Genomic DNA, 15,059 nt, shown 5'->3' with positions numbered 1-15,059 from the left:
CTACTAATATATTTAGAAAATACTTTAGTTCACTTTATAAGGTCATTAGAACCCAGTTAATCAACCAACTTCAAAATACATTAAATATTTTATGATAAGATCTCTTTCTCCCAAGTAGAATACAGATATCAAGTGTTTCACTTTTACACAGTATTTCAATGTTGTTTTGTCTACCACTAGTTTAAAAAAAAGCCCACCTTCCTTCCACTCTCTACTGCAATAAAGTGTTATTTGTTTTTAAGAAAGTGGGTGTACTCATTTGGGCATGATATGCTTCAAAAGAACAGATTTGCTAAGCCACTGACAAGTACTTAGAACCATAATACCATAATGTACAATCTGGTAGATTTAAGTATTTTAAAAAATATTATCCCATTTCCCTAATAAATGAAATTAACCATCACCTTTGATTTAGTTTTATCTCAAAGAAGTATAAATGTAACTCCTTTGTACATGTAATAAATCATCTATTTTAATCACAAGATTTAATATGAGAAAAGCAAATATATTCTGTATATACCATGCACTAAACTTTTTTTTTAATTCAATAATATCGCTTTTTGTTGTTGTCATTAAAAAATAGTATTTACTCCTGCAGCTAAAGTGAAAGTGAAGTCGCTCAGTCGTGTCTGACTCTTTGCGACCCCATGGACTGTAGCCTACCAAGCTCCTCCGTCCATGGGATTTTCCAGGCAAGAATACTGGAGTGGGTTGCCATTTCCTTCTCCAGGAGATCTTCCCAACCCAGGGATTGAACCCAGGTCTCCTGCATTGTAGACAGACGCTTTACCGTCTGAACCACCAGGGAAGTCTCTATATCATAGGAAAACTTCTAGTGAGATAACTTGTAAAATGTCTACCCCAACAAAATTAACTCTGTCTAGGAAGCACCCTATTGAAAAAGAGTGGATTAAGTCCTACAGTTTGTAATTGAGTTTTAAAAATTAGTATGTTGCTATATTGAATAAAAGAATGTGATAGGATTCAGGCCTTATAAATGGCTGGAGAAACTGTCATCTGTATAATTAATTCCATTAGACTTGCAGGGTTGTAGCATGGTTTAAAATATTGATTGGCTTTAGTTATGAAAAAATAAAGTACTAATGAAGACACAAAAAATTCCTTTGAGCTGGGGATTCATTCATGGCTAGAAAAGAAAAAAAAATAGTTTAGAACTGGCTTATAATTAATTTAAGACATTATAATTATATGGCCAAAGTTATAAACACTACGTACATTGATACGAATAATACCAAAGGAAATGCATGGTGCTGTTTTGGCACTTTTTTATATGTATAGTCAATGACACAATGGTTTATCTGACTTTAGTCAAGGTATAATTTTCAAATGACTTGAAGCACAGGGGAGGAAGATTTAAGTAGATTTACTCCTTGGTGTCATATTTAGAGATTAAATATATCCAAAAGTCTCTGCTGATAAATACACATTTATCATCTGTGAACTTAAATACATTTTGAACTTGCTAATAGTATCTAGTACCTTCAGATATCAAGTTTGCTGTTCATTGCTGTATGCTATTAATGAAGGTAAAAGTAACGACTATTATTCTATAGACCCTTTATTTGTCAGGTCCTCACATTTATGCCACCTCTGGGGAATAATAGTAATAAGTAATTCTCAACTAATTAGTGACCTAAGAAATGCAATATATTAAAATATATTTCAAAGTTCAAATTATTTTTATTTTAGGGCTATTGAATGTTGGTTGCTTCCACTGATGATAGATAACCATATATACAAGATTAATGATTTGACCACAGTTAGAGAAGGGCTTCAGAGCTAACAGCTTTCTGAATTTTTTTTAATTTATTCAAATATTTGAGCTTGTTCAACCAAAAGATAATTGTTTAAAGTGAGTTAACAGATATTTAATTTTATTAATTATATCTGCAGTAATTTATTAATTATACACCTGCAGTATTTTATTAACTATAAATCTACATTTAAAATTTCCTCAAAGGGTTCTACAGAATAGTTGATTGACATATATTTATCTGTTGCTTATCATGATATACTTAGGCATTTTAAGACTTTTATTGAAATATAATAAACTTAGAAGTAGTATACACATAGGTGTACAACTAAATGAATTTTCCTAAACTCAACACATATATGCAACCATTACTCAGATCAAGAAAGAGCATATTATTAGTACCCCAGTAGTCTTCCTTATGTTTCCTTCCAATCGGGTGCCAGCCCTCAAACATAACCAACCACTTCCTGACTTTAAAAACCATAGATTAGTCTTACCTGCTTTCAGTACTCAGGAAGACTTTAACATAAGAAAAAGGCTGTCATTATCATAGTGTTAAAAATCAGATTCTATATAGTTTTACAATGTCCTACAATGTGCAGAGCAGTCCCTCACATCAAATTATCCAGCCCCAAATATTAATAGTGCTGAGGCTGAGAAACTCTGCTAACAAAACGCAATGGCCTTAGGATTTTTTCTCCCTAATTATATACTCTAGAAATATCCCATGAACTTACACAAGTCCATTTGTCTTCTGTTTTCTCAATAACAATAGTTTGTGTATCACTACCTGGTGGTATATATTCATAGTCATCATACAAGAGGCCTAGGATTGGATACTGTGTCCTGTACCTATATAGGAAAAAAAAGTTAGTTTACAGGCTGGACAAGAAAATAATTTCATTACTTTTTAGTCACTCCTACTTTGACTTTCCTTATTTAATTTGTCTCTGAATGCCTTTTAACTTTTTCTAAAAAGAAAATCTCTTAGTGTACACAGATTTAAAACTATTATTTTCAAGAGAATAAGAGGGATGTATTTCTGCTCATGGCAATGATGGACCACTGGCAGCACAAGACAGTGATCCCAAAGAAGGGAAGCAGATGACATGAGCCCTACAAGTGCCTAGCACACTGCCTGGAGTCAGAATTTGTAGAACAGAATACCAGACAGGAGAGAGCTATACAGTTGGAGAGAGGTGAAGGGATCTGTAGAGAATTCCCCTACAAGTCTTTGGGTGAGTACTGATCAGTATAGGCATGTGAAACAGCTACTGAGGCTGGGGTAAGAACCACTGAAAAGGAATAGTCTTAAAATTCCTGGAATTCGCTTGGTGAAGGGAACTCCAGTCTGTGTTCCACTAACCAGAGTGAAAAGACTTCCTAATACTAGAAGGCATCAGGCAAATATAACAAAACACTACTACTGCCTTAGTAGTGGGATGACTTGGTCCTAGACTGCAAGTTGTTCTGAGAGTTTAAAAACAAAACTTGAAATTATTACACTGTTTCCAAATAACCTAACCTCCTAAATTCTTAGTGTGATAAAAAATATCCAGAACTCAAGTATGTAAAATCATAACATATGGCATTCAATAAGAAATTAGTAGGCATGGAATGAAGCAGGAATATATGAGTCATGGTAAAGAAAAAAGTGAATTAGTAGAAACAAACCAAGAAATGACAAATAAACAAGGTTTCATCTACTAGAAGTATAAATAAATATATAATGTATATAATCAGTAAGTTGGAGGAAAGCATGAACACAGTGAGAATCTGTGATATACAAGATAGACATGATATACATCAGATTTATAAAGATGAAATTAATGTTGTGTGGGATTAACAACAGATTAGGCACTGCAGAGGAAAATACTACTAAATTTGAAGACATCAGGATAAATTATACAAACTCAAACACAAGAGAAAAAAAGACTGAAAAAGATATACAGAGTATGAGTTAGCCATGTAAAATATCAGGTGCCCTCATATATGCTAATCGAAGGATTACAGGATATAGGATTATATATCCTGGATTATAGGATTAGCAGGAGACAAAAAAATAATTGAAGAAATGACAACCTAATTCTTTCCAAATTTGATAGAAACTAAACACAGAGATCCAAGAAGCTCAATGAACAACAAGAAAAATAACGATGAAGAAAAACACAGAGGCACATCATTATCAAATTGCTGAAAACCAGTGATAAAGAATCTCATAAACAGAAAAAAGTGCATTACTCAGAGAAATAATCATAAAATTAACATCAAACTTCATATTAGACATAATGAAAGTCAGAAGACAGTGGAATGACAGCTTTAAAGTACTGGAAGAAAAAATCTCTCCAGTTACTATTCTACACACAGAAAAAATAACTGGATAATAAAGGCAAAATCACAACTGTTTTCAGACATAAAAAGCCAAGAAAAGTCTTCACCAGCAGAGCAGTATGGCAAGAAATATTAAAGGAAGTATCTAAGACAGAAGAAAAATGATTATCAGATAGTAATTTTGGATCTAAGCAAAAGAATGAATAGCACTAGAAATGATAAATATGTGAGTAAATATAAAACATTGTTTTTCTTGTTTTAATATTTTAAAAATAATTTTACTATTGAGAGCAATAAAATACTGTATTTGAGGGTTTATAATATATGTAACAGTAAATATAGATAACAGAAATAGCAAAAAGATCACGAAGGGAAAATAGAAGTATACTACCATAAAATTTCTATGCTACATGTGATGAGATACATTATTTGAGGACAGACTGTGATAATATAAAAAGGAATACTTTAAAACTTACATCAATCATAAAAAAAGAAATATATCTAATAAACCAATAAAACAGATAAAATACAATAATGAAAATAACTTCAAGAATATCACTAAAATTGATATAGTTCTAACTAGATCGGTTAGCAAAGAAAGAAAGCACACAATTTAAAGATATCAAGAAAGATATCACCTCATACCTGTCTTAGAATGGCTATTATCAAAAAGATAAGAAATAGCAGGTGTTGGCAAGGGTGTGGAAAAAAAGGAAACTTTTGCACTGTTGGTAGGAATGCAAACTGGTGCAGCTACTATAGAAAACAGTATAGAGGTGCCTCAAAAAATTAATAATAGAACTATCATATGATCTAGCAATTTAACTTCTGGGTATTTAACAGAAGGAAATGAAAACACTAAGAGGTATCTTCACTCTAATGTTGATTGTGACATTATTTACCAACAGTCAAGACATAAAATCAGTGTAAGTGTCCATCAATGTTGGAATGGATAAATAAAATATTATGTATTATATATTCAGTACACACACACACACACACACTGGAATATTATTCAGCCAAAAAATAAAGGAAATCCTACCATTTACAACAGAATGGATTTACCTTGAGGACATTATGCAAAATGAAATAAACCAGACAGAGACAGACAGATACCATATTATCTCACTTGTACATGGGATCTAAAAAAAGCCAAACTCATAGGAAAAGAGAACATATTGCTGGTTGCCAGAGGTGGAGGAGTTGGGAGTGGGCCAAATGGGTGAAAGTGGTCAAAAGGTACAAACTTCCAGTTACAAAATAAATACATTGGGATGTAATGAGCAGTATGGTAATTATAGTTAATAATACTGTATTGTATATTTGAAAGTTGCTAAAAGATTAAATCTTTAAAAGTTCTTATCACAAAAAAATTGTAACTATGGATGGTAATGAGGATTAACTAGACTTATTGTGGTGATCACTTAGAAATATGCACATAGTGAACCACTGTGTTGTATATCCAAAACTAAAATAATGTTATATGTTAATTATATCACAATTTTTAAAAATTTAAAGATAAATCTTTTGACTTGAAAACATAAAAAGGAGTATGATGACAAAAGAGCAGTCACAGAAGACCTCAGACATCCCCAAAAAAGACTTTAAAAAACCCCTCTGCATAATTGGGTAAGACTAAAGGAAAAAGAAAAAGAAGAGGCCTGCACCCTTGGGAAGGAGCTGTGAAGGAAGAAAGTTTCCCACACCTTGAGAAGTCTCCTCACCAGTGGAGAGATCATACTGGACAGAGGGAGACTTTTGGAGTCTAAGAGGGAGAGAGCAGCAACAGGCTTGTGGAAGGCAAAACAGAGAGTAACCTGCACAGAGGGTCGGCACTGCCAATCTGTGTTCCCCCAACCTGAGACATTCTTCTGTCAGTGAGAGTGGGGCTTGGGTGCTGAAGTTCAGATTCCAGAGCTCAATCCCAGGGAGAGGACCAGGGTTAGGTGTGGAAACTATACCTAACTAGGTCTAGGTGTACTAGGAAGAAGCCTGAGCCCACCAGAGAAAGAAGGCACCATTATTGGGAGCCACATGAGGAGAGGGGTGGGACCACCATAAGAGCTTCTTTCCCTGTGAGTGCTCCTAGGCACAGGACACTGCCTACTGGAGGCCTGGGGACTGGCATGGGTCACCATCGCCATCTTGGGCTCCAGAGGCAGACACTGGCCACCTCTTCCAGACCTGCAGGCAGATGCTGGAACTGCCCTGCTGTCCCAGGAGAGCACGGATAGCTCTAGCTACTAGGAAATCCACCAGTGAGTTCCAGGAGCTGTCCCATTGTCCTGGGAGCATGTAGGTAAACTTGCTCGTCTAGAAAATCCATCAGTGGGAGTCAGGACCTGCCCATGCTGTCCTAGGAGGACAAGGATAGCTCTCCCTACTAGGAAATCTGTCCAAATGGGCTGAAACTAGGGGATGTGTGACTAAGGAAGAAGTGGTGAAATCTCTCTTCTCAGCTGTGAAAACTTCACTTACACCTCCACTGATGGCTTCCTAAATTCAGTACATGTGAAACATCTGAAAGGACACAAGTGTTCTTGTAGCTGGGAGTGGTCTAACTTTAGCAGCTGTGGGCTTTGTGGGCATGTACATGTGAAGGTTGGGGCAGACCAGAATATAAGCAGGTCCAGGTGCATAGCTGATGCAGTCCTAGGACCTGACTTCAGTGGATCTGAGCCAATGGCCTGATGAAAACAATGCTTGGGAGTCACCAGGGCCAATTGCTGGCATACCCACAGTTAAGGTGGGACCAAGAACAGCACCAACAACATTGTACTTTGTAAGTTCATTAACAGGCAAAGGGGGACACAACAGAGCACATTGACAGGTAAACACCTCCAGAGGAGGAATACTCAGTGGCTTCTCTCCCAGTGGGAGTGCTTCAATCTTACCTATCTCATACCACAGATCAGAAACGCAGCTAATAAACAAATCTGAGGGTCTCCACTCTGACAGCTAGGGAACAGACCCCACCCCTGACAGGGCAGTGACAACCAAATAGCAATATCTAGGGCACGCAACATGTAGGGCAAGCTCTGATCACCCTATCAAGGGGATAATGGAACAAGCCTCTGGACCAACCTCACCCACAAGGAGGCAGACACCAGAAGCAAGAGGAACCATGATCATGCAGACTGTGGGAAGGAGACCATAAACATAGTAAGTGACAAAATGAGATGACAAAGAAATATGTTACAGATGAAGAAGCAAGATAAACTTCTACAAAAACAACTAAATGAAGAGGAGACAAGCAATCTATCTAAAATAGAATTTGGAGTAATAATGATGGTAAAGATGTTCCAAGATCTTGGAAAAAGAATGGGTGGGGCAGAGATCAAGAAGATGTAAAAAATGTTTACCAAAGACCTAGAAGAACTAAAGAACAAATAAACAGAGATGAACAAGACAAGAACTGAAATAAATACACTAGAAGGAAAAAAATAGCAGAGTAACTGAGGAATAAAAACAGATAAGTGACCTGGAAGACAGAATGGTGGAAATCTCTGCCACAAAGGAAAGAAAAAAGAATTAAAAGAAATTAGGACAGTCTCAGAGACTTTTGGGACAACATTAAATGCACTGACATTTGAATTAAAAGGGTCCTGGAAGAAAAAGAGAAAGGGCCTGAGAAAATATTTGAAGAGATTATAGTTGAAAACTTCCCTAACATGGGAAAGGACATAGTCACCCAAGCCCAGGAAGTGCAGAGTCACATATGGGATGAACCCAAGGAAGAACAAACCGAGACACATATTAATCAAAGAAACACAAATTAAATACAAAGAAAAAATATTCAAATAAACAAGGTGAAAGTAACAAATGACATACAAGGGAATCCCCATAAGGTTATCAGCAGATTTTTCAGCAGAAACTCTGCAGGCCAGAAGGGAGTGGCAGGATATATTTAAAGTAATGAAAGGGGGAAAAAAACCTACAACCAAGAATACTCTACCCAGAAAGGCTCTGATTCAGACTCAACAGAGAAATCAAAAGCTTCACAGACAAACAAAAGCTAAAAGAATTCAGCACCACCAAACCAACTTTGCAATAAATGCTAAAGGAAACTTTCTAGGCAAGAAACACAAGAGAAGAGAACAAAAAAGGAAAGGAAGGGGGAAAATACCTACAAAACAAACCCAAAATGATTTATAAAATGTCAATAGGAACATAAAAGTTGATAATCACCTTAGATGTAAATGGATTAAATGCTCCAACCAAAAGACATAGACTGACTGAATGGATACAAAAACAAGACCCATATATATACGATCTATAAGAGACTCACCTCATACCTAGGGACACATACAGACTGAAAGTGAGGGAGTAGAAAAAGATGGTCCATGTAAATGGAAATCAAAAGAAAGCTGGAGTAGCAACACTCATATCAGACAATAGACTTTAAAATAAAGACTGTCACAAGAGACAAGGAAGGACACTACAAAGGAAGGACACTACAAAGTGATCAAGGGATCAATCCAAGAAGACATAACAATTGTATATATTTATGCATGCAATATAGAAGCAATACAATATATAAGGCAAATGCTAACAGCTATAAAATGGTGCAGCTGCTTTGGAAAAGTTTAGTTCTCCAAAAAGTTAAACAGAGTTACTATGTGCTCAGCAACTCTACTCCTTGGTATATACTTAAAAGAAATGAACATATTTATACACAAATTTGTACACAGCTATTTACAGTAGCATTGTTCAAAACTGAAAACAGCCCAAATTTCCATCAATTGATGAATGTATAAATAAAATGTTATATACATCCATAAAATGGAATACGATTTAGTAACAAAAATCAATGAAGTACTGACATATGCTAAACCACAGATGAATCTTGAAAACATGTGAAGTGAAAGATTTTGGTTTCCAAAGATTACATTTTGCATTATTCCATTTATATGAAATAGCCAAACTTGATTTTTGCTGAATGCATTCATAAAGAGTCACTTTCTATTTGATTTTGCTAAATTGCTGTGATGTAAGTTATGGTTATATTGATTACATAAGAAGAGATGCTGCCTAAGAATGATGTCTATGCAGGAAAGAACAGAGCCCAAAGATAAAGACAGATTTCTGTAGACATATTTTGATCACACAAATTCATTTGGACAACAAGCAATCCCAGTTAAGTGGATTAACTGATTCCCAGTTTAAGCTGGGTTTCTGGCATGTGCAACTGAAAGAGTCCTGACTAATATGGTTGGTTAAACAATGAATTATTTGCTTTTTACTTTCATTGTATTTAATGTATTATAAATACAGTGAAAGTGTGCTATTGAATTTTATCGTCTTTTTGTGAACATTCATTCCTCAGTAGAATTACTGGCCAGCAGAAAACACCAAACTCTGTCTAGGGGTGTATATATCAAGTAAACATGCTATAACTTGGATTATATCATAACCAAAATCATGTCCAAATTTCATTAAAAATACATTACTTTCTAGTTGTAATAGTTGTCCTTCCACTGCTGGAGGGTTGGTTATGAGATGAATATATTTCTTGTCTCAACTTCGAGAGTTCCTTACAAATAAAAGACAATATAACCATTTGAAAACAGTACAAACATGAGGTAAGAGGTATTTCTGATCATTTTACAAGATTCTAAGAATAATTTTTCCCTGCCTTTTAAGCCTTGAGGTAAGAATATTCCAATCCTACTTGTTGAATTCCATATAGTCTTGCTTCATGATACCTAATAAGTTATATTATAAGTCTCTGCAAGAATCCACTAACTGGTATAGGATTTCTATACTTAAGGGATAACATGAGATAGAATGGGCATGATTCTCAAGGTGAATATGTGAAAATTTCTGTTGAAAAAGATTAAAAAGTATAACTATAGCAGAAAAGTATTGAAACTGCAATATGGAAACAGATATTGTTTCCTAAAAGATAATCTATTACTGAACATAACTACAAGTTCCATTTGTTCAATAACAGCAATACGATATTAACCACAATTTTGGATACTTTCTTCCTTCAGTACCTATATTATAACAGATCTTGGGCCATATGCTATAGTCATAGAAAGGAATATAACACAGTCCCTTACTGAAGCAACTCAGTCTTTTTGGAAGTTTCATTGCTAATGAGGTAGAAAATCAACATTTTAAAAATATTAAAGGCATAACTTTTTTGCTTTAATTCTGTCTGTCCTTTGAATAATTTCTCCTGAAATGGAGCCTTCTACTTCTTATAGTCATTCGCATTCTTCTTTATAAATAAAGTTAAGTCTTGGAAATATGTCTTTTCTCAGTTTGTGGGAAGTGTTTGTCCCACATGGCTGAGTTGTATGGTTCCTCTCCACCTTGACCCCTTCTCTGTTACCTCTGACTGACGCTTTATAAGGGAATCCTTCTCTTCCAGCAAACTTGTCAGTTCATGAATCTTGAATTGGAAGTCACTGCAGCTTCCTTCTCTTCTTGAAACATCTTTTTGGTACTGATTTAATTGAGTCTAAGGATTTAAAAAGAAGTTAGAACTATTATAATTCTCATTTAACAAAATGGATAACTGAGTTCCAAAGAGGTTAAGTGACATAAAGTTATACAGCTTGTTATGAAATTAAGAGTAAAATACCAATAGTTATAAGCATTTGGAGTTTTATGAATGTTGAATATGAATTGAAATACCAATTAGGAATTTCTCACTTTTTAAAGGTGACTTTAGAATTTAGGCTTAGGCATTATGTAAGTAAAAATCCTAGGCAACAGAATTAAAATAAAGCTAAGAAAACAGGCAGTTTATATTCTTTCAAATACTAATTAAGGAAAACTCAGTAACTAATATTATATCATGATTTGCACTTAACAACATATTCCTCCTGCATAACTTCTCTCAATCCTCACAGCAACCCTCTGAGATAAGTGTTATTATAAACCTATTAACAAAACAGGTAAATGAGATCCAGAGATGTTAAATGATACAAAGGAGCAACAGCTAATAAGCAACACAGCTGCAACTCCATGACAGGTCTTCTGACTCCAAATCCTGTTCATTTCCTTCTTTACTGCATTATGTATGCACAGATGACTGTTAGGTTAAAGTGTTATTAGTAACATTCTGATGGAAAAGAAACCAGTGGAGGAAATCTGCAAGTTGATTTCCCTTTGAGCAAATTCTATTTTGTTTCATTTTGATTTTTGGTAAAGACTGTACATTATATTTGGAAAAAAAACTCTGTGGTCAGTTTTTATATTAAAATATTTGAGTTATATAACTACAATTAAGTATCAGTAATTTAAAGGTTAGTCAATTTGACCTAGAATGACAAAATATGGCAATGTACAATTATTCTCACAAATATCACCTTGATGGATTTTGATGCCAATTACAGGTACATAATTCAACAGTTTTATCCTTGCACTTGACAAAGCTCTTGCTATGTATCACCCCTCAAAGTCAAAAAAAGATTTTTGTGAATTCAAATGTGGCTTCACTGGACAATCTTGAAAGTTGTTCTTGCCTGCATAGAGCAAGCTTCAGGTGGGATCATAAAGTGTTCCCCCTCCCCCATCACCAAATAAATAAATAAAAATTAAAAAACCAACAACCCCAACTTAATTTCTTTTTTTTTTCTTTCCTAGAAAAGATGAAGCTAAATTACAAAACAATTTAACAATATTCTTTACACAATGATATGTATTTAACAAAAAGTTCTACAACAGACTCCTATTACTCTACCTTCAGTTGATTTTTCTTTAGTGTTAAACTTGAAAATAACATTATCTTATTAGAAAGTCTGTGCTGACCTGTACATTTATGCAATGTAGGATCTACATTCCCTTAATTTAGTTTGCAGACCTGTATATTTATGCAGTGTAGGATCTACATACCCTTAGTTTGCAGATCTCTCTATCTTTCTCCATTCTTAAGTTTTTTACCATCTCCGTGTAATGGTTGCCAATCTCATCCATTTTAGCCTGCAGCATCGGACCTGTGCAAGTCTCAGAAACCTACACAAGGCAAAATCATTTTCTGTAATTAGACTGTTATGAAGGAAATACATATTATATTACAAAACATTAATAGATGAAAAACACATAATTAAACAAAACACTGAAATAATCAGAGGGATTTTTTGGAAGTTCATTATACAACTGAAATGGCAGTGAGTTAAGACTTAACTTCATGTAAAATCATGGGAAAGCAGTCTATGTATTTTCTCGCATTGAATTGGATACACACACAGACACACACACACACATATGGGCTTCCCAGGTGGCACTAGTAGTAAAGAACCTGCCTGCCAGTGCAGACTAAAAGACACAGTTTCGATCCCTGGGTCAGGAGGATCCCCTGGAGGAGGGCATGGCAATCCACTCCAGTATTCTTGCCTGGAGAATCCCATGGACAGAAGAGCCTGGGGGGCTATGGTCTATAGGGTCGCAAAGAGTCAGACACGACTGTAGCAACTTAACAGAGCACATAGATGTATATATAACCAATGATATAATTAAGGCAATAGCACATGCTTAAAACAAAATTTGAGTACCTGCATTCTAAGATTTTTATTCTCTTGCTCTAAATTACGCTTACAGTATTCCAGTTCTTTTAGTCTATATTCTAAGTCTGATAGCGTATGCCGAAGAGAGAGATTGTCTTCTTCCAATGCTTGGCATTTTGAGGTTGAGTCTTGACGTCCTTGCTGTAAAGAATGCATAGTAAATAAGACAAATGGATTCTACTTTTTAGGAGAGAGTACTTTTAGTTGATTAATTCAATGAAACAAAAGAAATATTTGTCCATGCCCAGTTTGCTTATATATTTATCCTTAAATGGTAAATTAAGTCAGCTATGAAAGATAGTACTCTCACTTACCTTCTTGAGTGAGAAGGAATCAAGACTAAATGAGTTTTCAGCGTACCAATTTAGCAAACTCTTGCTACTCCTTGGCAATATGATAACCTACCTTCTGGTAGGCATCAAAATAACCCTATGCCTGATTATGTAACAACTGGAAACTCAACCAAAATTTGGGATTGTCACAGGAGCAAATTTTAGGAATGGATCAACCTTAGAGATTTATTATGATTTCCTAAGAATCATCTCCGCTCAGATGTCTGTAGAAAACTTTTAGAGTTCATTCATTCAATTACTCATTGCACAAACATGTGTTAAGATCTACAAAAACCTTTTTAGCAACACACTAGTAGACCAAATGAGTGAGTGAACTTAAATATTCAATATTTATATAATTTTTGTCACCCAACAAAATAGAAAATTATGAATTGTTTATACTTCATATCTAAAATACTTAAGATATATATATATATATAAATCCATATATTTTTTTGAGAGGGCTTCAGTAACTGGAGATACCCAAGGCCTCTCAATTCCCATATGAACAAATTAGTCCATCATATTTTAATTGTCTGGATTGTATCTCATAACTCCAATGTTCTAACTGTGCATATGAAAAACTATCAATTTAATTTATTATCAATGAAAATATCAATTTACCTGCTGTTGGCGATTATCAGCTCTCACTGATGCCAAGAGTTCTTCATACTCTTTAATTTGAGTTTCTTTGAATGCCAAGTCTTTCTCAAGTCTTATCTTATCATTTTCCAGTGACTAGAACCAAAATTATTTGTTATGACTCAGAATTATAGAAACTTGTCAACAGTTACATAATACAAAGGTCTATTTACATTGAAATGTTTAAATAAGCACTTATTTCATTTGCAATTGTTTAATAAAACAGAATCCTAAAAGTTGATCAAAATATGGGATACAAAATGATTGAAACTTTAAAAACCTGCATGATAGACATTTTGATGAAGTCTAAGTGCAATAAAGCAGAACCTTCTGAATTATTTAACATTTTTTCTTACATCCACAAAGACTCCTTGTTAATCCCAGCAGGATGTGAATTTTCAAATTAAGAGTCTGAATGAATTCATCAGAACCCAGAAATAAAAAAACCCACTCCAAAGTTCTCAAGGAGTAGTTCACTGTATGGAAAGTCTTCTGAATGTATCTAGCTAATGTCATGAAGAACACCAATTAAAATAGAAATCAGAAACTGTTAGTTCTTAGAGATAGAAGTTTTCAAGCATTCAAAAAAATTCAAAGTATGCTTTATTATTACAGAAAAGGGGAAGTTCCTAATCAATGAGTCAGATTATTCTAATTTTACAAACTACTCCCTGGCTTTAAGTGTTAAATTACCTTAGTGGTAAACTAAATAATAAGTGTGCACCCAAGTTTCTTTCATTTTCACACTGGACAGCTCTTTACTTCTCTCCTCCAACCCCAATTAACTGTTGCAAGAAAATAACTATATCTGGGTGAGCACAATATTATTGTATTAAATTTTTAAAAGGCAGACTGAGTGCTTTGATTTGTATGTTAGGAAGCTAATAACTAGAAAATCTTTGGAAAGAAAAATCAAAATAAATGTTACTGTCAAGTCATTCTGAAGATGTCCAAGCTCTTCCCGTATGTTGCTGAATGTGGAGAGCACTAGTCGGAGAGATTTATCAGACATATTCCTCATCTGGGGGAAGAAAACGATTGATGGTTTATTTTTACTAGCATTTAAAACAGGCAATGTAAGTAATAGTGATCTAATTTTTCTGCTCTACAATCAAACTTATTCACAACTTCATTTTTAATATGGCAATATTAGAATAGTGATGCTGGACATTTGGTCAATAACATGCATAAGTAATCCAAGGAATATTCCTGAAGAGATCATAGCTATGTTATTTGAAAAAGGGCCTCTTTTTTCCCATGATAAAGTATCACCTTTTTCATGATAGAAATATATCAGCAAATTCTCAAATTTACTTTTTTTCTCTAAAGATTAGAAAAGATGAGACAATCAATCTTCAAATAATAAATTGCATCTCCCTAAGTGTGCTGACAAATGTATGGGTTTTGGCTGAGTTGAGAACAATATAATACAAATTAAGTTTAAGCTTGAAGTATAAAAAT

The 15,059-nt window shown here is 34.4% G+C and overlaps 1 protein-coding gene across 2 annotated transcripts in view; it reads right to left on the bottom strand.

Annotated features, from left to right (window-relative positions):
- Positions 1-692: 692 nt before the first annotated feature.
- Positions 693-15,059, bottom strand: part of POF1B (POF1B actin binding protein) — an 84,098-nt gene continuing 69,731 nt past the window's right edge. For both annotated transcript variants that reach the window (XM_043896483.1, XM_043896484.1), the window contains 8 exons: positions 14,527-14,619; positions 13,581-13,694; positions 12,613-12,765; positions 11,954-12,073; positions 10,446-10,574; positions 9,556-9,638; positions 2,512-2,626; positions 693-1,147 (listed from right to left, as the gene is read on the bottom strand). In XM_043896483.1, the coding sequence (XP_043752418.1) occupies positions 1,142-1,147; positions 2,512-2,626; positions 9,556-9,638; positions 10,446-10,574; positions 11,954-12,073; positions 12,613-12,765; positions 13,581-13,694; positions 14,527-14,619 (813 nt within the window). In that variant the 3' untranslated portion in view covers positions 693-1,141. The remainder of the gene's footprint in view (positions 1,148-2,511; positions 2,627-9,555; positions 9,639-10,445; positions 10,575-11,953; positions 12,074-12,612; positions 12,766-13,580; positions 13,695-14,526; positions 14,620-15,059) is intronic.

This window comes from Cervus elaphus, chromosome X, assembly GCF_910594005.1.
Source record: "Cervus elaphus chromosome X, mCerEla1.1, whole genome shotgun sequence".
In the NCBI taxonomy this organism is placed as follows: Eukaryota; Metazoa; Chordata; class Mammalia; order Artiodactyla; family Cervidae; genus Cervus; species Cervus elaphus.
This window is presented reverse-complemented; position numbering and strand designations above follow the sequence as displayed.